The 24,181-nt window shown below is 31.7% G+C and overlaps 1 protein-coding gene across 3 annotated transcripts in view; it reads right to left on the bottom strand.

The window, feature by feature from the left end:
• Positions 1-24,181, bottom strand: part of LOC126776311 (rho GTPase-activating protein 7) — a 277,214-nt gene that overhangs the window by 25,429 nt on the left and 227,604 nt on the right. For all 3 annotated transcript variants that reach the window (XM_050498733.1, XM_050498732.1, XM_050498734.1), the window contains exons 2-3: positions 20,474-20,545; positions 394-542 (exon numbers count right to left, since the gene is read on the bottom strand). In XM_050498733.1, the coding sequence (XP_050354690.1) occupies positions 394-542; positions 20,474-20,545 (221 nt within the window). The remainder of the gene's footprint in view (positions 1-393; positions 543-20,473; positions 20,546-24,181) is intronic.

Raw genomic sequence — 24,181 nt, 5'->3', positions numbered from 1 at the left:
CAGAAGTGATATAACGAAAATAATTCAATGTAAACTTAGGTTAATTATAATATAAATACTTTTAAATAAACATTAGTGCTATTGACTTTGGCTAATGTTGTTTCTTTTAATAACTTAAGTGTACTAGAATATCTGTTATTCGAAAAAGTTAACGCACAAGTTTACGTGTTGCCTGAGGCACGGTATAACATTCAGACTCCGGGCTGCTACTGAGATTTTCACAACAGAAACCCACACTTACTTTAATGTTTAAGCGTTGGTATTTGCGGCTTCATAATAGTCACTTCAGACCAGTCGTAGTATTCAGCTTTATAATATTAGTATCGTCAGTAAAGAGGAGGTAAAAAGTGTACTATATTTATGTAATCGTATGTATAATGTAATTGTACTTACGGATCTCTTCTGATGGTGATGATGTTCTAGTTTCATGTTTGCGCATCTGTTCAGTGCTGTCAGTCGTCTGAAGAGAGATTGGAGGGAATCTGCGTCGAGGAAAGGATGGTCGTTTTGTACCCCTGATACGTCGATTGGGAACTGTAGATCTGGAAATAAGCAAATAGTGTTATTATGACAGAATTGATTACAATTTTCTAGTTTTAATGAGGAAACCTGATACTGGCATAGTAAGAAAAAAACAACTTCGCCTACTGCAGTATCTAAGATGTTAAGTCCCTAGCGCGGCTTGACAATTTTTTTACACAATTCAGTGTAGCTGTTTGACGGTAGACTATCGGTTGCGGTGTTATCCACCCAGACGGACTTGCTAAGAGCCCGTCTATCATCAGTTATAAAGAAGTATTTTAAACAATAACTGAAATGAAGTAGAAAATAAAAATACTAAGGTCCCGAGTTCAAATCCCAGACAAGCAAATGATTAACAAAAAATATGAAAAGTATACAATAGAGAGAGAGAGAGAGAGAGAGAGTAGAGAAATGGTCAAATGTGTGTCAAATAAGTTGTAAGAATTTGTCGTTTAAATTAACTTTATTTTAAATCGCTTCTAAAGTTAATCCTAAATTATTTATTGGGTACGAGTATATAATTGAACGCAATATTGTTAGTATTTCATATAAGTGACCGCACCTATATATACATACTGGAAACTGTCAATCCACGTCATAAGCAGACCCTCCGGACCTTTCTAAACAATATCACCTACTACGCTTTGAAACGATATTTCATTTATCATTGTTTGTTTAGGGATATCTCTATAGAATATATAAATACACATGTGCCTTTGCTCAAAGAAGGCGTTTGTTGTTGAAACGCCATATTATTTATCTAGCCTTTGTTTGCTAATATAGATTGAAACATATAGATGGATATGATAGTACTCATTTTTGTAAATTCTTCTTAATTTGTATTAAAAGTTGTGCGCAAAGGATATATATGTGACCCAGTCGCGGGTTCAAATTTAGATTCAGTTTTTCGAAGTTTTTGTTCCTGGCGGTGAAGGAAATTATTGTAAAGAAGCCTGCATGTGATTTCCACGAAAGAAATTACAAATAGAAAAGTATAGAAACAGAATAAAAGTATAAACACTATCAATATTTATGTTGCAAATAAAAAAAATCTTGAATGTTATCAAATAAATTTTTTGTATGTACCATTAATATTTATAAATTTTACATATATACTAGTTTCCTATTAAGTTGAGGGAATAATGATTGCGCATAAAACCACAGGACGGATGTATACGTATTGTTTTAATTCGTTTCTTATGTACCACAGCTTGTGATTTCTTGACGTAAACTTTTTCTCGTCACCGTATACATAATAAGCTACTCGATATACAGACGTCTTTTACTATTAAGTTACATAGGAAAACTACCTTAAATACGAAGAAATAACAACGATAAGCGATTATAATATAGTTTAGATTAGAAGATAGAAAAAAATATAATTAATTTAATATAAGAGTTTTTTTATTTTATAATTATTTTTTTATAGATTAGAAAGGCGGACGAGCATATGGGCCACCTGATGGTAAGTGGTCACCAACGCCCATAGACATTGGCATGTAAGAAATGTTAACCATCGCTTACATCACTAATGCGCCACCAACCTTGGGAACTAAGATGTTATGTCCCTTGTGCCTGTAATTACACTGGCCGACTCACCCTTTAAACCGGAACACAGCAATACCAAGTACTGCTGTTTTGCGGTAGAATATCTGATGAGTGGGTGGTACCTACCCAGACGAGCTTGCTCAAAGCTCTACCACCAGTGAGATTTAATTACCAAAAAACTAGTTTTTATTTATTTATATTTTCACTTATAATAGGGAATAATGAAAGTTTATTTATAATATTACACAGAAGAGAATAAGGATTAGTAGTGTCACTCATTAAAAACTCAATTCTCACTCGTTAAATGTTGAAAATCGTTTAGATGTTTTAATATTAATACACATATATGTTCTGCGTTGATTATCGAGTATGTTTTAACAGAATCGCTCTTCACAAGTTATAAAATTGAAGTGTCTGTCTATGATTTCAAAATAAATGCCATTTTTTAAGTTTCTTTTTTTTTTAACAAACATTTCTTTTTTTTTTACAACCGCAGCTACATAATGGTTAAAACTTTTATATGTATAATTCAAATCGGCATTATGTAAGTTAAAATAGAAATAATGTTAAAGATATTTCGTCTATACTGAATTCAACACTGGCAACGATATAACATTGATACTAATCTGATTTACAAGAATAAATTAACTTGAACAAATGTACGTTCTAAAGTATAAGTGCTTTTAAACTGGGTCGGCTGTCACCACGTCGTGCTGTCTCCGGCCGATGGCAGCCGAGGGTGGGAAGGGAATGTTTCCGTATGACATTGTGTCGGAATACAGGGATGAAACTCAAGACCACTATATAAATAGAGATGGAGATAATGGCCTTGAGAAAATTTAGTTATCTATAGAGCTATTCGCGTAATAAACTTTGTTTTATAATTACACATATTCATAACCTTTACTATACATGCCATAAAGCTATGGTATGCTATGATAAAAATATTTAAATAATAATTTAGGTATATTTTTCGTTAATTTTACTGTATATATTATTATCTTAATATATATTTTATATATGTATTAAGCATAAGTAAGTTACTTAATTAAATGCGTAAAGTTAATTATAGGAGAATAATTAATAATAACAATAATAATATCCAGGGACATATTTTTTTTTCACACACGGCCATCTGTTTTTTTTACAATTAATAGGCCAGCGTTTGACCGTTGACTTGCCAAGTTAAGTTAAGTTAATTACTTGTTAAGCATCGACACGGTCTAAGATGTAGCACGCTTGCCTATAAGACAATGTAATGTAATATGTAAATACATATTTATATAGATAATTACCCCCAGACTCAGGGCAAACAGACACGTTCATGCACACAAATATCAGTCCTGAATGGGAATCGAACCCACAACATTCGGCGTGAAAGGCAAGCATCCACCAATCACGCCAACCGGCTCGTCAAAGCATATAAAAAAAGACTTTTCGGATAAACTAAAAATATATTATTATTATTATTATTAAATAACTTTATTGCACACCCACAAGGAAAAAAAGCCAAATACAGGTGAAAAAGAAAAACAAAAGCTTAAGAATAGTCATACTATATAAACATATATATAAAATATACTCGAAGAGCCGAATACGATACATTAATATAACACGCCGACAGTTGAAACTTATTGCCAAGAAATGGAACAATCCATACAATTCCGATGTCTATCTCTCGCAATCAGGATCGATTTGAATTTGAACACGATTTGATTGCTAATATATTTAATAATAATCGATTTTCTTTGTTTAAGACTTATATGCCATTTAGAGACGGAATATTTTATTGTTTAATGATACAAGTAAGTTATAAGAATATCATAACATTTTTATCGTCATTAGAATGATAATTTTTAAAATTGATTCATTAAAATTTTAATATTTATACACGCAGTCCTATTATCTATAATTATGATTAATTCAAGGACGACGAGTTTAACATTACATAACATAACAAAACATTCCATTGCTTACAATATTCATTGTACCAAAGACCAGTTAATGATAATTAATATATTTGAATAACATCTGGGCAACTGGGCAAGTAATACCGAGTTTTACTATCAATATTGTGCTCAATGGTGATGGAACATATTGTGTGACAGCTTCTTTATCATACGAAATTCTGCCACACGAGCATATATTATCAACCTTCTTCCTAAAAGAAGAGAGTTCTTCGTCCAGCAGTGTGACATCGACAGGTAACTCTTAAAAGTTCAAACGACTATTTTCAATGAGTCACATGTTGTTACTTGCAACACTCCGTATAAATAACCTATATATTTCTCACACCACCCATCCGCGAATTACAAATAAGTCCGATTAAAGTATGCACTTGAATAAATATAAATAGCAAACATACCGCATACTTTATAATCGATGTTTATAAAGCAATATTTTAATAAAATTATGTCATTTATTAAGAATCAGGTCTTTTAAGAATTGATGTCGTTGTGATAATCTTCCATAGTAGATAAGTATTTCACACATAGCAAAGTACATACGACCTTAGTTAGCGCGGTCAGAAGTTAGTCGTGAGTGGCTGTGCTGATTAAGTTGACCTCAATATTAAATTTTAGGAAGGAAATCTAAAAGTGCGTTCTGTAAATTAGTTTATATATGGAAACGTACTACGTACAACATATTTTGCGGTTGCGGCAAGTACTCTCCACTCTCGTATTATTAATGATTCGGAGAACCTAACTTCAGGCAGGCAAACTTATATTGTGCCTACTGTACTTGCTTCTTAATAAAACAGTTTAAGAATGGAGAAATTATTAGAAAGCAATTGGAGTAGAAATAAGGTATTATTAATATTCTTTCATTTAATTTATTAAATGTGTAAAGTATGTCTGTGTAAAAGTTTTAATAAATGTATAAATCCATCACCTTATACAATGACCAGCGGTGTATCGGCTGGTTAAAATTAGTTTGCGCGCAGTGGCCTGTTCATGCATGCACCAGCGACCCCGCTTTCATCCTAAACTCCGAACTTGTGCTTCATATCATGCAAATGTGACGGATTTTATTTGTTGTGTTTATAAATACAAAGCTTTGGACCAGTGTTTATAAATCTAGCTTTGAGGTAGAGTCGATCGCTTCGATTTGTTTGTTTTTTTTTAATACCCTTTGTGTTTGCGGTTTAGAATTCTTTTGTCACAGTTTTTCGATAAAAAATGCCATAAATCGTTTGCTAGCGAGTTTTTCGTCCCAATAATATTCACGTAGTATTATGACAATATCAATATTATAATAGAAAACGTGTTGCGTTTTAATAAAAAATAATATTTGTATAAAAAATGTTGGAATATTAACTGAAGTTTTTGGCGTTTTTCACGAGTTCTCTCAATTCTGCTTATCATTCATTCCGGGGTCGTTAGCGAACGAAAAAATTTAAGAATCTAAAGAAATTCTAAAACATGTATCCACGCATCAGCAGCGAATCCGTGTGAAATCTCCAAAACTTTAAAATAGCAAATTTGTAGCTTTTTACTTTAAACACTTAATAAAAAGTAAAAATAAGCATTTATCAAGAATATAATTAATTTCAAATATATTTAAGAATTAATAGTCTTTTATACTTTATGCATTCACGTATAGTTTCTCCTATTAGAAACTGTTTCGTTGTTGTTAGCACTTACTTGAAGGTTTCTTGTATATTAACCGCATAATAAAAAGCGAGACTACTGATATTTTTTTTGTATGATAAAGTTATTTAAAGACCCTTTGTCGACATGTATTTTTGGAGGTTTCATTATTATTAAAATATTAAATAATTGAAGAGATGAATGCGTAGAAAATAAACTTTGTTAAGACATTTACCAAGTCAATCTTCGCAGCACGAAGATATTTCCTAGTGAATAATAACGACCTTGTTGAGTTTTGCAACATAATTGATTACTGAGACCCTTAAAAGTTTCGACGAAAACAAGAGAAAATTCAAATTGCAAAAAGGCTGGTTTTGACGTTTTAATTAAAAATAATAAAATATAATTGGTAAATGTAAGCCGTGAACATTGTTTATAAACGATTCAGTATAGCTTGGATGAGTTTTTATAATCGATTTTTACGAATATGTATGAAAATATTATGTGCCCAAACATAACCTACCATAAAACCTAGACTACCTAAATTTGAAATGCGAAACTCCGAGCTCCAAGTAGCTTATTTACATTCAGAAATTACATTTGTAGATTCTGTTAATTCACACTGACACGCGCTACAGTCGCTATAGACTCGATTACATATTCCACATAAGTTTTTAATTTATTTTAGGAAGGCTGACCAACAAATGAGCCATCTGATGATACCGTCACTGTAGGCAAGTATAGATAATAACTAAACCATGGTGTGGGTGGTACCCATCCATGCAGGTTTGAACAAAGCCGTATCACGTCTTAACCGACCTAGCAAGATTACCAATTTGTGTCATTTGCTTTCCATCTTTCGAAAAGGTTTTATTAGGAAATGAACACACCATTCACTGGGTCGTAAAGAAAGCAACAAATCTATAATGGCTTATGTTTACAGTTGACTGCAGAAAAAGGGAATTCATTGAACGTAGATTCATTTATAACAGTTAATCGAATACACGGCCGACTGAACAGCGCCCTTTGTATGCTGTTAATTGACACTCCGTCAGCTAGCACGGAGACAAACATGCGATTACGGACTTTATCATAATTAAAATAAAGACTGTCGATATTGTAAGGAATGTAAGGAAATGTGCACCTTTGATTTGTTTTGAAACGATTGAGTGAAATGAATTCGGATTGAATATTGTTAGAACGATAGTACGATACATAAAAAGGCGTTGTAATCGGTTTCCTAATAATGAAATCATTTTAGTAACGATTTCCTTGGTCTCAATTTTAGTTATAGATATTCGATTTTAAATAGCTTGTTCTCCATTTGTATACGTAATAATAAACTAAGTTATGAATATATAACAGCGACACCCGTTGAGTCGAGTGTCGACGTATAATTACATTATATCGAATTCTGTTATTGCCAGTAATTGTCGTGTCTGTGTAGAGGTTTTATATCTTTTTTTCCTTAAGATTCATTTGCTTTTATTTTGAAGTCTGAAGTTATTTTCAATTTTTTTGTTTATTCTAATGTAATAATGTAATTTTATATGAAATGATTTTAGAGAATTATTTTATTTTTAATATGTTTCTGTTATTTAACTTCTTGCAGCAATAACATGTTCATTACAAGTCTTAGGTATGATACTATAATTAGAAATATAAATTTGATTGGCCTTAAATATATACGTTGCGTAGCGGATATTTAGTTAAAACAAATTACACTTTTTCTGTCATTATTGATATGAAATTAAAAAAAAACAGCATTGCTTAACCCGTGTAACAACGTTTATAAGTTAGACTGTTTAGTTATAATTATAGTTTTTTCTTTTATAGTATAGGTTGGCGGGATAGCATATGGGCCACCTGATCGTAGGTGATCACCGCCCATAGACATTGGCATTGTAAGAATTCGCCGTCTGTAATTACACTGGCTCACTCACCCTTCAAGCCGGAACACAACAATAACAAGTACTGCTGTTTTGCGGTAGAAAATCTGATGAGTGGGTACCTAACCAGACGGAATTGCACAAAACCTTACCACCAGTAAAAGTAGTAATATAGTACTTATATATGTTAGAAATATGTTTTGACAGCACATAAGTTGTAAATTTTCCTTTTTAAGTTTGGTTTTCAAACTTTATTACATGTCTTGAAATCAAAGGATTATTAATATACTTCATTCGTCAATTATGTACGAATTTTTCGCAATTTCTTTACATTCAAAAGCATTACTTAGGTAAAGCGTACGTTTCAAGAAAGTTTGCGTAATTATAAATATAATATCTCTATTTCATAAAATACATTGTCTTGTTCATATGCCCTTTATATGGAAGTGAGAGTACAAGTACGCTTGACGGAGCGTAACCGGGGAAATTTAATAGAAATCACTCTGATTTGCTTTTATATAATATTAAGAAAAGAAATGTATTCGAGTGTTATATACTTTCACGAAATATTGTTTAATAAAATGTGTTCTAAATTGCAAACTTAAACTTGGTAAAAGAATATATGAAAACATATTCTGTAATATATAGCATAAGTATAGGATAGATAGTTAAAAATAAATCTAGTGTGATACGCAATTTTGAACCATTTGTCCTTTAAATATTAATGATCGTAGTCAATGTCGCACATCACTTTCTGACAATTCCTAATTCAATTCTACGTCGCGTTTTGAATTTATTTCTATATATTAGTATCTGAATAGACCGAGTTTCGCACGGTGAAAGATTACATTTTTCCTGGAATGACACCTATATAGATAAACTTAAAAGCTACCATGACTAAATACAAAATTTGAGGACTTGCCTCGTTTTCGAGGTACAAGAAATAAATTTATATAAACAGGAATTTAACATATATGCAGTAAACAATAGTTTTATAGTAAATTAAAAGTGCATACGTGTTTTTTTCTCTCGCTTCGCTTCTCAAGTAAATGATTTATAAGTATTATATATCAAAACCTAATTTAGTAATTACCAGCGAAAACAGATAATCGTCTCGATTTAAGTATTTCTCGAAAACAGTTACTAAAAACTTATCACAGGAAAGTAATTTAATTAGTCTTTCCACTAAAAAGACCGCAACTAATAACGGATTTGAATTATGTAGTAAAAAATTATACTTATTCTAATAATTCTTGATATGGTAATATTGGACTTGTTGATCAAAGTCCAGTTACGTACGAAACCGCAAACAGCACTTACCAAATTGCTAGTTCAGCGAGCAGAAGATTATTTGAAATGAAATTATAATAATAATACTCCGACCTTGTTTTTAGATAATAAGTATGAAATGGAATAAATGTACATATAATTTCTCATTATACCCAATAATTTAAAAAAAACTAACCTAAAATCCAACTCAGCATCTATATGTTGGTTTAAAGTATATTAGTTTCAAAAACCTTCCCAGTTTTATTAATAGAAATTTTTAGAACATTAACCTGAACTAATAAACGATGTACAGCGGTTTTACCCTTACGCAATATATCGTTTTCTTCTTCGGAATGTCCAAGTACTAATGATAAAAATAAAGAAATACATAATAATTTAATAACCTCATTGAAACGAGTTGTTTAGGGGGTGATTAGTGACATTAGAGCGTCACGGTAGCATGCGAAAGCGAACCCGTGGCGCTCCTCGTTAAGACGGAAAGGGTACCGCTGGTTTTTTAGTGGGTATTTCGATGTTCTGGCAGCACTTAGCGCTTTGGACACCGGTGAGCCAAACATACTCCCCCACTGTTCCCGTGGGGGAAACGCGTAACGCGTTTTTCAAGCGTTAAAAAAGGGGGTGATTAGTTAACCAATGCTGTGTCTTCTTCCTTTGAATGTCAAAACTATAATGACAGAAAGGGAGAAGGTCATTGTGTTTACTTGATAAAGTAAAATAACATCGAAAGAACCTCGAAAAAAAGAATAAAGGCACCGAATCGCAACACGTACTTGTCGTTGACCAAGAAACCACCAGAAAAATAATTCCGAAAGGAGTTTGGCAGAGCGGTGGTAAATTACTACCAAAACTGACCCATGAAGTTTACACATTACATCAATTCTAAACTAGAGAGAGAAAGCGAATTGTCATCACCAATCGACGAATCTTAAATTAAGATTGTGTGTGTGATAGAAAAACGTTAAACATTAAAACAAGCACACATTGAAATGACATCTGCTGAATCTATGACATACAATAAGTCGTTAAAAACAAAAACTTTTATTTTAATTTATATAAATAATTGATCAGAATGACAAATATATTCTTATATGTTAATTTCCGTGAACAGAGCCGGAGTCCGGGTGCAAGTCAGTAAATAAACTCGTATGTATTTGTTTAATGCGAAACAGTCAAGGTTATTACACATGTGGGTTCGATACAAAGAGACCACTGTACTAATGATCTATATCCCTGGTAACACACTACGCGATTGTAACACACGTAAATTGCATTACTATAATTCCTTTTATCTGAGCTTTGGATGCAGGAATAATACTACATTTATAAATGTTTATTTACAAATTATTTTGATAAACATGGTAATTTTTTAGGTAAATATTTTTAAACTTGTATTTTTTGCGTGACACGAATAAAAATGAAATATTAAGCGGACTATTGTTATGATTTTGGTTGATGCTACTTTAGCAACTTATTATTATATCGAACGAAGTTAAAAGTTGTATTTATTCATAGTTCAGAATTAATACAAGTTGGCCGATTCTGCTTTCCTATTTTAAATAGAAAAAATGGGACAACAACCTTTTTCGGTAAATATTTATACATTGTTAGTTGTTAAGCCAACGGTAATCTTAAATATCATCGTCATTCAATAACATAATTAGTGATTATTTTATATTATAATAATTTATTGATCTTTAATATTTATTATAATTTGCTAAATAAAACATAATTATCGTGTTATTGTGTTATGTGAACATTTTCATTAACATGATAATGATGTGACTTCAAATTATAAATTTAATTTAATTTTAATAACAGCTGGAGGGTGTTCATCTCTGTTTAAGATCAAAATAAATAATGCCAAATGTCATTTTAATTTATCTTTTCATCAGTAGATGGCTTTAGATGTATTTTACATCGCGCTATAACAATGTTTTTTTGTTATTACTTAATCATTTTTGTTAATTTATAATGAGAGTCCAATTATACTATCTGACCAGCAGTACATACCCTGTGGTTTTATTTTAAAGTCTCACAGTACCAATACTACCGGGTTACCCCAAACAATCTCTGTAATTGACAGTGAATGATAGTAGACTATAAAAAGATTGATTGAAAGAAAGTTTGAAGTATTATTTAAAGAAAAAAATACTGTAATGATTTTTACTGCGTAAATGCTCTTGATATTGGTCTTTATAATAACACTTAGTATTATAGGCTACGAGCATCTAGAGCTCCATCATAAGGGTGTCTCGTATGTATGAGATTGTTGCACTCTTATAATGAAAAAAAAATAATACATGTAGACTTTAGTGGGCTTTGTGCGAGCTCGTCTGGGTAGGTACCACCCACTCATCAGATATTCTACCGCTAAACAGCAGTACTTGGTATTGTCGTGTTCCGGTTTGAAGGGTGAGTGAGCCAGGTACAAGGGACATAATATCTTAATTTCGAAGGTTGGTGGGGCATTTGCGATAAATGCGCGCGATGGTTAACATTTCTTACAATGCCAATGTCTATAGCCGTTGGTGACCACTTATCATCAGGTGGTCCATTTGCTCGTCCACCTACCTATACTATAAGAAAAAGAAAATACGAATTGTTTATCTACACAAGATAAGGACCTTCTCTATTCTCCATGGACGCGCCACCGTGACCTACTTGCGCTTAATTCTCGGATGTCTAACTTCAGTCCGGTCAACTTAGTTTGAACTTGTTATTTATTTGTTAAAATTGATGTTTGTATATTCTTGAGATTAAGATACTTCGACAGTGTTTGATCACCATGAAAACCCTTACTAATATTACATGCGAAAGTTTGTTTGTTTGTTACGTTATAATTTTTCAAATGATCATTATGAAATTTTGAATATACGTTGTCAGGGCTACATACTCTACATAACACCAGCTCCCCCTCCCATGCGGGCGAAGTTGCTATTACTTTATAAAATGTTAAAATAATTCTTAGGTACTTATTGCACACTCATATATTTTTTTAATATATAACTTTTTATTTACATATGACATATAAGTATTAAAACTTTATTCTTATAAATAAGTTTAAGGATGTGAATAGGCGACGACTATTTCTGTCAATTTTGTGTGCCTCTGTACTTAATGTACGTACTCTTACATACAGATATACTCTTTTTAAAAGTATATTTATATCTATAAATCTGTAATATATATGATGTGCATGTGCCTTAATAAATAAACAAAATAAAGTATTAAGTATACAAATTTTATAAGCATTTAAAAAACTAACCAAATATTTAAATTGTTATATTGAAAGGTTATCAAATTTAATTGATATGAACTTCTAACTGCTAAATACCACGTACTGTTGCGTAAACCGCCATTATATCAATAATTGTAAACAGATTTTGTAAGCACTTAAAAAATGTAGCGGAAACATCTTATTTAGTAATGTCATCGAACTTTGGGGTTTCTGGTGTAAAATTTCACATGATAATGTAAATTTACACTTTCGAGAATTCGGTTCACCTTTGACAAAATAAACAATTTTAAAATTCGAATTAGTTAAATTAATAATTTAAAAAAACATAAAATGTAACTTACTATATCAATTGCTTGAAATTGCACAGATAATAAATATGTAATTAAATTTAACATCACTAATAAACAAACTATTATAGTTAACACACAAATGGTCACTCAATCGTGTGTGCATCCAATCACACGCGCCACAACACTGGTGTACCTGAGGTCTAAACTAATCGGTACAGATAAAAATATTTTTGACATATCTGTTTTCGTTCCCCTGTCAAAATCGCCGACCCCCTGCCTGTGTAAAGATACTACTATTACTTTTTAATGACCCTTATACTTTAAGCATAAGGTTCAAATTTCATTACTTTTTTCAATCGGCAATAATTTTTCCTTGTCTAGGTCACGTTGCCATAAAATAATTTTAACACATTTTAGACTCTAATTTAAAAAATACAAGGTTGTTTTTGGATTGTGTTATAGTTATAAAATGTAGTCATTTTCAAGAAACGTTTACCTGAACGATAAGACTAATCGGTTATGTTTTTTTATTTGTATTTGTGTTATTGTATTTTGTTTTGGTAGAAGAATGTCATAAATTATTTAATACCTATTTCATGGCATAAGTAAGTAAGGTAATTAAAGACAAATGAAAACGAACAATAATATAAATATAAGCAGATTTGATTTCAAAATGGCATTACAAGCAAAAATCACATTTAAAGCACGTTACATTTATCTATTCAACACGAATGAGTGAATATATTGTTTAAGTGTCATTGCTAACAAATAACTGACGGGACTTTATTTATTTTTACAGTGGCACTAAAACTTTTATATGTTACAAAAAAATTGTTTGAAATAAAATGACACTTAAATATTTTAACAATTTTAGTGTAAAAGTTTTTTTTTTATTTGCAGTGACAGTTTAAGTTTGGGACAGTTATGTGCTTCTTATTTTATTGAGTAAAGTAAGAAATAATTATCAAAATCGAATCCAAGCAGTTTTTATTAAATTAAATAGAGAATATACTTGGTCTGTGTTTTAAAATTGTACTCGAGGAAATAACTCCTCAATTATAAGATTGCCTCATGGGTGTAAGAAGTATTTATTTAAAAAAGCTGCAGATCCTGAGACTGGACTTAAATCTCGGGTTGAGTCACCAAAAATTCTTTCTATCAAGGAATTATCAGTACATACCCGAAGCTTGTCAATTAGCAATGCATTCAATTCCGTACATAGGATGTATGCAAAGCCGTATATTGCTGTCCTATTTGGTTATGAGATCGACAAAATAATGGCATACGCTTGCACATGCAATTGTGTACTTATATTTCTTGCGTAAATACACTAACTTCGATGAGAAAAATTGAAATCAGATAGGATGACATTAAAAATGGGCTGTAATTAAGTGACAAAAGAAATGGAACAGACTATGCTTCCGTAGCTAACGTTAGCAGCAATATCTTAAAGAGAATCTTAGTCGAGACATGATTGACTAATCACTTAAGTGCGCAATATTGCAAAGTAAGATATTGACTACCTGCTGGTGGACCCCTCGGTGCAATAATGGCGATGTTTTGAAAACCATGACGGATAAGATCTATTTGATGCTAGTGAAATATAAGACCACCGGGACTGATTAATCATTCGGACATCACCTCTGTTTTCGTTTTTATCCTAGATTAAGTTGACTGTTAAAGTCAAAACTTAACACCTGGGAAAACGAGGCTACGTGTGAGGAATAGCCCGGATAAATAGGTATGCCTCAGCCAAACTAAATAATGAAGATGCCATTTTACTACAGTAAGATGTGAAAATGAAATTGGATTAAGTGGATTTAAGCTCCTACAAGACTATTTAAGTGATTAAACTTTATTATGATTAAACTGAACCTATGCATCGGTTAAGTAGAATCTATACTCTGATATATGTAGATTCTACCGAGACGAATCGGTATAAAACTCAATCACTTATATTCTGCATAAAAAATAATTCGCAACCTTATTATCGAACAATACCTTACTTTGATATATGCCTTGAATATAAATGTTTTTATAATTCTTTAAATTTTAAGTTACTAATAGTTAAAAGTGCTGGGTTAAGGAGAGGGTTTGGAACACATTCCACCACCTTATTTTAAATCGGGTTAGTGGTAAATTTTTATGCGACATATGCAGGTATCATTATGACGTTGCATTGTCGAGCACGAGATGAATTATTGCTGATATATTTGAAAATATAGAGGCCCAATTTGTATCTGAAATCGTCGGTTGGGATGCACGTGTTCTAACTACTGAGCGATATCGGTTAAAACGTCAGCGGAGTCTTGTTATAATGGAAATATCAGCGTCAAAGAATTCAGAAATCACAAGCCCATATTAAATACAATACAAGAACTTCAAAACGCTATCTTATCAAAGATTATGATAAGAGCTTCGGGAACGGTTATCATAAATGGCTATTGAAAGGTATGAGTGTTGAGTTTCCGAGATTCTTGATCTTTTGTCTCGTGTTTATGGGGATTATAGAAATGGAAGTTAATGGCGCTATGACTCAATTGCATAACTTGCTAAGTCTGAACAAACAATTCGAAACAGACGCTGTGCGATTTTTAAATGTAATCATGTAGGCAAATAGACCACCTGATGTTAAGTGGTCAACATCACCGATAGACATTGGAATCGTAAGAAATATTTGAGTAAAACATTTTTTAGGTATGTGTTTTTTTATATAGTGTCTGTTGTATTAATACAGCACAAAAATTTCTTGGTATACTAATGATTTAGTAGAAACAGCCGACAGTCGTTATAAAGTTTATTCAAGAACATGACCCACTGGGAACCGGCTTTCAAGCTTTAACTAATGAGTGACAAGTGACGTCACAGCTACCTAGATTAATATTTTAGCACTTACTAATAATATATGAATTTAAATACTTATAAAGACAAGCGTGTGAACTAATTTTATTTTTAACTTTTAATTAAAAATAACAACTGCTATTTTTTTTTATTTAATAGTCATGATTTTTGTTACCATTATTTCACATTGACACACACATACATATGTTCACATACATACACGGTTGGGATATTAAATAGAATGTTTTATATTTAAGGTATAAATTATTATCAGTTGCTTAAGGAATGATATTTACATAAACATTGTTTGTCATACAGCGAACGCATTAGCAGAACGTCGCTAAATATTTTGTTTATATTGTTTTCTATAAATCAATGAAAATGGTACCAAGATCACAAGCAATTTTTACTGTTAAAGTCAATAAAACATCTAATTCTATTAATAAAATTATTATAACTCCTTATATAAATACATATATCCATTTTTTTGCCCTAAGATTTGAGCCCAAGAACTCAGAAGATGCAAACGCGTTGGAATGTTTTTAAATTTTCAAGAATATATGCATTTCTGTGAGACTTATTTAGTTTACATGTACAAAAACCTTAACATCAATGATAAGCAGTTATACTTATTCAGAAAAAAATATATACAAATTTATTTATTTATCTCGTATGAAATGTCACATACAAAAGTATGACTTCGCATGTTTCTGTATCTCTTAAAGGATAATTTCGTTTACATTGTCATCAACAGATATCGTAGAAGGGATACGTACATTATTTTTTGGATGGTTAAAATTCATAATTTTTTTAATCTTTTTATTTAATTTATACAATAAATCATAATAAACATAGTATTAAACGCTATAACTGAAATTAATATATATTACTTGGTAGTAGGGCTCTGACCAATTCCATTTGCGTTTCCTACCCGCTCATTACATCTTCCGCTAAACAGCAATATTTAGTATTGTGGTGTTCCGGGTTGAGCGTTATCAGTACATTGGCAATGCAAGGAATGTGTATTGATTCTCACAGGGTCAATTTATCTATGGGTGATCACTTACCAGTAGGTGGTCTGCCTATTTTATATAAAAAAGAATGTGAAACATTCATTATAATTCTAATGAGGGTAAACCCACAGTATTTATATTATATTATATAAAATACATAATTACTATTAAATGAACACGTTATACAGACAAACTAGCACACACAAATACAAATATTATTGAAAATAACTTCATAATACTGACATTATCGAAGTGTGAGTCATCGTCATAGTGTGAGTCATATTTTCGCTACCTGCCTGGTTAATCATATAAATGACAAATACTTTCTTTAAAATCTAAGACCATAAAATCTTTATTGGTATATTGACAGGTTGATTGTAGTATATTGGGTAAATATCGTGAGGAAATCAGCATGTGTCGTATGAAAAAATGGTACTTATGTATCAAATGAACCATATTGGAGATTTACGGGCAATTTATGTCATTAAATTTATATTAAACAAATTCTTCATTCTCAGTCGAGTTTTGTTTAAATTTAATGGGAAACTTATCAGTGAAAAGTTGTTATTGTTTATTTATTTTTTATTTTATTTTATAGAATAGGAAGGCGGACGAGCATATGGGCCACCTGATGGTAAGTGGTCACCAAAGCCCATAGACATTGTCATTGTAAGAAATGTTAATCATCGCTTACATCACCAATGCGCCACTAACCTTGAGAACTAAGATGTTATGTCCCTTGTGCCTGTAATTACACTGGCTCACTCACCCTTCAAATCGGAACACAGCAATACCAAGTACTGCTGTTTTGAGTTAGAATATCTGATGAGTGGGTGGTACCTACCCAGACGAGTTTGCACAAAGCTCTGCCACCAGTAAAATAAAATTAAAAGGTATAGTTTAAGTTTTATACTCAAACAAATAATATGGTTATTTAAAATTCTTACGTTAGTAGTGCTGAACAAATGAAATTATTTTAAATTGTCTTGTCCACATTATGACAGCGAATGAACCAAAGAATAGCAGCCAATTGAGAAGGATTTGGCTTCATCTACAGCTGGACTTCATTACTGTAAGTACAGGGTGTTAATTTTTACTTAAATCATACAAATATACAAAGAACGCCAAATCAAGATAATAGTAATAAAATATTCCCTTAAAAAATACATAAAAAATCAGTTACGTAAATGCGAATTTCAGTATGATAATTGATGACTGATGAGTCATCATATTCCCGGTTCCATAAAAATATGTATAACGATTATATTTTTTCAATTTAACTAGCATCTCTTATATTTATACATTTTCCCGCTATCGATTTGGAGCCTGATCTGACAAATACCTTATGAATTACTTTTCGTAGACAATACCATCCGTAAGTTAAACGAATAGTTTCAAAAAGAATCGGTTTAGTAGTTAAGACAAACAACTATACACAAACAAAAAAAATCGCAATTATAATATTATTTACTGAAATAAATGTAAAATTTAACGGGCAAAGTTATATAAGAATTAACAACAATACATTAATTCTCCTTATACTATAACGATGACGTAAACTAAAGCAACCTGTATATATGGGACAAACGCATTTCAATGGATAAGTATGATTAATAGATCGTAGAGGCAGGTCGGGATCGCATTAAACTTCCTTGTTTGGACACAAGCATACATGAATACACTCTTGTATTAATAGGTCATAATATACCTGCCTCTGTCTAACATACGCTGTGATGATTTAGTGAGAGCGAAACAGAAACACTGTTGATTACTGTCTTATCATCTGACAATACGAGAACATTAATATATTTATAAATCTAGTAAGTCTCTATTAATATATTTAACTTGCATACCAAAATTATGAAATGTTAGTGGTGGACTGGCATATGGTCACCTGATGGTAAGTAGTCACCACCATTCATAGATATTGGCGATTTAATAAATATTAACGACTCCGTACATCGTCATTTAAATCGGAACACAACAATACCAAGTACTGCTGTTTTGCGGTAGACTATGTCATGAGTGGTTAGTACGAGTACCTACTCAGACGAGCTTTAGCAAAGCCCTATGTTATATATAGTGTTAATAAACATTAAAAAATAAGCTTTATTACGTGATATAAATGATAAAAGAGCGCTAAGTTCTTTGATTAATTAAGAATAAATAATAATTTAATTAACATATGTATGTATGTATGTATTTAAGTTGGCGTAAAATAGAAGCTTCTGAGTTTCTTGTCGATTTTTCTCGGTAGAACCAACATTCCAAGCCGGAGATAGATTTACATTTAATTCAACAGAGTGATATTACGATCCAAAAGTACATTTACGTACTTATTGAAATTCTCGCTAATATTATAAATGTTAAAGTGAGTTTGTTCGTTTGTTACGCTTTTATGTCTTAACTACTAAATCATAATGCAACAATGTTACATAAACGTTACCGGGTAGATAAAGTACAAAGGGTACCATCTCATCTGAAGGGGGCATTTCTAACACACGGGCGAAAGCTTGTAATTAATGTTATGATTTTGATTCAAGTAGCTCTTTTAAATGATATTATCTAAATATTAAGTAATCTGCAGTTGGGATTATATATATAATATATATATAATGCTTATATACTAGAAGCCGAGATGGCCTAGTGGGTTCAAACCCGGGCAAGCACCACTGAATTTTCATGTGCTTAATTTGTGTTTATAATTCAGCTCGTGCTTGACGGTGAAGGAAAAAATCGTGAGAAAACCTACATGTGTCTAATTTTATTGAAATTCATGTGTATTCTACCAACCCGCATTGGAGCAGCGTGGTGGAATAAGCTCCAAACATTCTCCTCAAAATGGAGAGGAGGCCTTAGCCCAACACTGGGACATTAACAGGCTGTACTCTTACTGTTAATGTTTATATACTTCGTGAAATGCAATAAATATTATCTCCAAGCTTTTACGTATATATATGATAATATGCCTAATATTGAAAAACGTAAAATAATAATTACGCATAAATAATGTGTCTATTTGTAATTCATTATTATTTTGTTGGCTTTGGACAACTGATTTGTACTTACTTACTTATCTAGCAGATGTGTGAACAACACAAAAATATCTCTGTAATAATGTATGATGTAAGTGTCAATTACGTTCTCTATTTAAAATTAAACTTCGTATGTGTGCGAATTGATTAAATCCAGCCAATTTAAGTATTAATTAAATATTATATTCATTGTATTGTTGATGTGACTTTTGTTAGATGTCAATATTAAAATAATAGAGAAATGTGCCTGTTCTATCCATACAGGAATGTTTTATTTTATTTGTGTTATAGTGTGCGTTTTCTTTGATGAGTAGATATTGTATATTAAAAATGGGAATTTCATAATGTCCTGGGACATTATTCACACACGGCCATCTGATTCCAAACTAAGCAGAGCTTGTACTATGGAAACCACGCAACTGATATACTACATATACTACTTTTCTTATACTTATATAGATAATTACACCCAGACTCAGCACAAACAGATATGTTCATGCACACAAATGTCTGACCTGGGTGGGAATCGAACCCACAACCTTCGGCGTGAAAGTATCGACCAACCACGCCAATCGGCCAGTCAAATTATATTGATGTGTGCGTTATATTCAGTTCGGTTCGTTCAAACTTGCGTGTAAATTACGTTATCATTCTACTAACCTTGTATGTGTGTTTATTAAGGAAGACAGTTCTCTGAACACTGTATTGATTAGATTATTAGCAAAAGTACATGATAATGATTGTTTATAGCTATTATTATATTTACTTCATTATCGACAGTTCCTAAATGTCCAATGGCTAGGCAAAATTTCTCACTTTAGTGTAGGAGATTGGTTCAACGTTTTATATACCTTGCAACTGTTATATGACATCTAGTACACACAACTAGCTCTGCTCCCTGCTCCACTAATATCTCGCAGGTTGGAAATTCAAAAACACGCAGGCTCACGATGCTTACCATCATGCATCGACAAGCAAAAAATAATATTAATTATTAATTAATATATTTCCGTTAATATAGACTAATTGTCAATTATTGAAGTGAATCTTCCTTGCATTATAGTAAAATTTCAGGTCAAGTTTGATGGCAACGTTTTTTTGTAACGTTTAAGTGCAACGTTTCTGACAGAATACGTTTACCAAAGATGTATTGATTTTAATTCATATATAAATATAAACATTGCAAATGACGTGGTGTGTTCGCGATTTCAACTAACCTTCGTACATCTGGGCGTATTGCGGGAAACCGGCAGCTCTCAGCCATTTGCAAGCCTCCGCTGCCTCGATCTCTGAAACAATAATAATAAATGAAAAACGGCTCGTATTTAAATTTCTTCGACACAAGTAAGCTGAATCATGAAGTTCTAAATACAGTTTTAGTACTGGGGTATTTATTTAAATAAATATATACACAACTAATTTAAATAAATATAAAAAAAATACATTTTATGCATTAATGTTGATATTATGATTTAATGAATTTGTGCAAAAATAACTTAATAAAGAAAATTTACTTGCAAAAAAATCCTACATAAACAAAAAATAAAACACAGATTAAATAAAACATATAAACCAGTAAAATAATTAACATAACTCTAAATCATCTACTCCAAAAAAAACTATTAAAATTCCACGCCAGCTTGCGAACTATATGAAAAAAGGTTTAACAAACAATGATTCTAAAACAGAACGCCTTTCTCCTAATAAATATTTATAAACCCGACCACGTGCCTCGAACCCTTGCGCCCTTGGATAAGAAGCCGTTTATAACAGTACAGGTCAACACACACAGCTCATCGGTAACTGGTTATGCGTGGTCTACAGTCTAGTATAGGGCATAGGGCCAATCAGAGCTATTGTGCGTTTGACGGCTACAAATGTCTATATAATACGCAAGAAAGCATAGAAATTACGGATGTGCGAATATATTTCGTAAATATTGGATGAAGTTTCAAATTAGATTCTCCATTGTATTTGTGACCTTTTTTATTTATTTATTCTTTATTGTAAACAGTAAACGTAACTTATGCTACATTGCTATAAAAAAACAATATAAAACATGCAATTGCGGCGCTATCACCTAAATCCCGACTTAGGATTTGAACCTCAAGTTCTGCTCAAGTTATGTTATAGGTAGGTGGACGGCCAAACGGGCCAATTAATGTAAAGTGGTTACCACCGCCCATAGACATTCGCGATGTAAAAAGTATTAACCTTGGGAACGAAGATGTTATGATGTTGTGCCTGTAATTACACTGGCTCACTTATACTTCAAACCGGAACGCAACAATACGAAGTATTGCTGTTTATCGGTAGAATATCTGATGAGTAGGTGTTACCCACCCAGGTGGGCTTGCACAAAGCTCTACCACACAGTAATTGTGTGAATAGAATAAAAATATACTTTATGCAAATAAATTTTCACGAGCGCTTTTTTGAATATTTACTTCATAAAACAGTTAGTACTATTAAAGGTACCACTTTAATAATTGCGTTGGAATAAAGATTCTAACGAGAATACCTGGATAATACATTAGCACATTTATTTATATAACAATTAATATATCTTTGTTAATCACTTTTTTTTTATATAGAATAGGAAGGCGGACTAGCATATGGGCCTCCTGATGGTAAGTGGTCACCAACGCTCTTAGACATTGGCATTGTAAGAAATGTCAACCATCGCTTACATATCCAATGCGCCACCAACCTTGGGAACTAAGATTTTATGTCCCTTATGCCTGTAATTACACTGACTCACTCACCCTTCAAACCGGAACACAACAATATCAAGTACTGCTGTTTTGCGGTAGAATATCTGATGAGTAGGTGGTACCTACCCAGACGAGCTTGCACAAAGCTCTACCACCAGTAAGTAGTACGTGTATTTGTATATATCATTGATTCAATTTCGATAAACTTCAGCAGGTTGCTATGACTGTAAGCACACAGCTATAAAAGTATATATTACAAACTATAAAGGTGGCGCGTAGGTCACGCCGGAAAATTAATTATAAAAAAAAATTAAAGATGCATTCGGGCATTAGCTAGTGATTAATAAAAATAAGTTATATCTCATTAAAATAGATTATTCTAGATAAAAAATGTTATGTTATTTGTATACCGCATCCAATATATGCGTAGCTCATTACGTAATCCAATGTTAAGGTCAGAAGAGGTCCGTATTTTAAGTGATGTTGCGTGTGGGTTATTTTTCACCGGCATTCTGTACAGTAGACCGCACAAGGTGTATTTTTCACGCTAATATGACCAATCGTTTACATCTATAATTGTCGGAAAATTTTCATAGTAGCAGATCTTTGACAAGGTTCGACGGAATAATATATCGAAAATAGGGAGCAGTGCTATCTAAACTGGATTAATACCCTTGTCTACTAATATGTTTGTGCTAATGTGTTGCGGTTTTATGTGAGTGAGCCAGTGTTATTACAGGCGCAAGATACATTTTAGAATTTATGGTTATGTATTGACTATGTAAACATTAGTTGTTTTCATTATTATTGCCAAAACAATAACAAATACCTAACTAATATTACAAATGTAAAAGTAGCTCTTTCACGACCAAACCACTAAGCCGATTTTGATGAAATTTATTCGAAGTAAGCTTGAACCCCAAGGGAGAACATAGGGTACTCTTTCATACCTAATACCTCTCCCCACTAAACCAAAACGGGTGAAAACTAGTTTATTATATCGTTATATATTTTTTTAAATATTAATCCACTATGTAATATAAGTAATGGTAATAGTATAAATAAGAGTATATTATGGTAATAATAATAATAAGAGTATATTTGTTGGAGAACCTTAATAAATAAATAATAATCTACATGTGTGGTACAATCTTTAGCTTGACCAGAGCGTTATTTTTGTAATACTACTATTTAAAAACTCCTTCTAATATGTCACATTTGCTTAGTAATTTACATAAATGTATAAATAAATATATTAATTGAAAGACTCATTGAACAATAGAATTTCTATTGAATGTATACTTAATATTATTATTTGTCGCGGTCGTTTTTAAATAATTATTTATTTATTAACACATTCTTCATTCAAAATAATATTTCTACAACATATTTAAATGAGAATTTTTGATTAGAAAAAATCGCGTTCAAGAAAATATCTATTAGAAATTGTAGAATTTTCTTTCACTGTGGTTTTTTTATGGTGACCCTAACCACCAGACTCTGACGGGAGATGTATGGTGGACCACCGACAAATGCATTGATAAAATGCTTTTAGTATGAACGGTGTAGTTTGTACGTGTTGAAATTTTGATTAATCATCCACTTGAATTTATTGAATACTAACCGTTTGTTAGTAATTTGTAATGAAATCTCTGACAGTGTTATCTACAAAATGAAACTAACCTTTAATTTTACATATTAAATTTTTTAAGCTTTGAAGTGGCTGTATGTCTTATATCTTAACCTTTAGTTTCTGAAACTTTGGTTTAAGTCTATTTGGGTTTAATCGGCGTTTAAGAAATTGGACGTATAAGAAATTAATTTGTTGGTGTAGTTGGATGTTTTAAGCCAGAGCCGTTTTTACTTGATGTATGTATGGCTTTGTGCAAGCCAATCTGGTATTTGCCACCCATTCATCAGATATTTTACCGCCAAACAGCAATATTTAGTATAGTTGTGTTCGTGTTGAAAAAGTGAGTGAGCCAATGTAACATGTACAAGGGTCGTAACATTTTAGTTCCAAGGTTAAGTATAAAACTTGTATTAATTGAAAAAAGATCTTATATTAAGGGACGAAAACTCTTAAATAAAAATGAGGATTAAAATTTCATAATTGTTTTCAGTGATGTCTATGACAAATTAAAATAGTATTAACTATCGAAATTTTATGCATAAAACATATTTTTTATATGATATGATTTTATAAATCAT

The sequence above is a fragment of the Nymphalis io genome, chromosome 20 (genome assembly GCF_905147045.1).
Source record: "Nymphalis io chromosome 20, ilAglIoxx1.1, whole genome shotgun sequence".
NCBI classification, from domain to species: Eukaryota; Metazoa; Arthropoda; class Insecta; order Lepidoptera; family Nymphalidae; genus Nymphalis; species Nymphalis io.
Note: the sequence above shows the minus strand (reverse complement) of the source record. Positions and strands in the feature narration are given on the sequence as shown.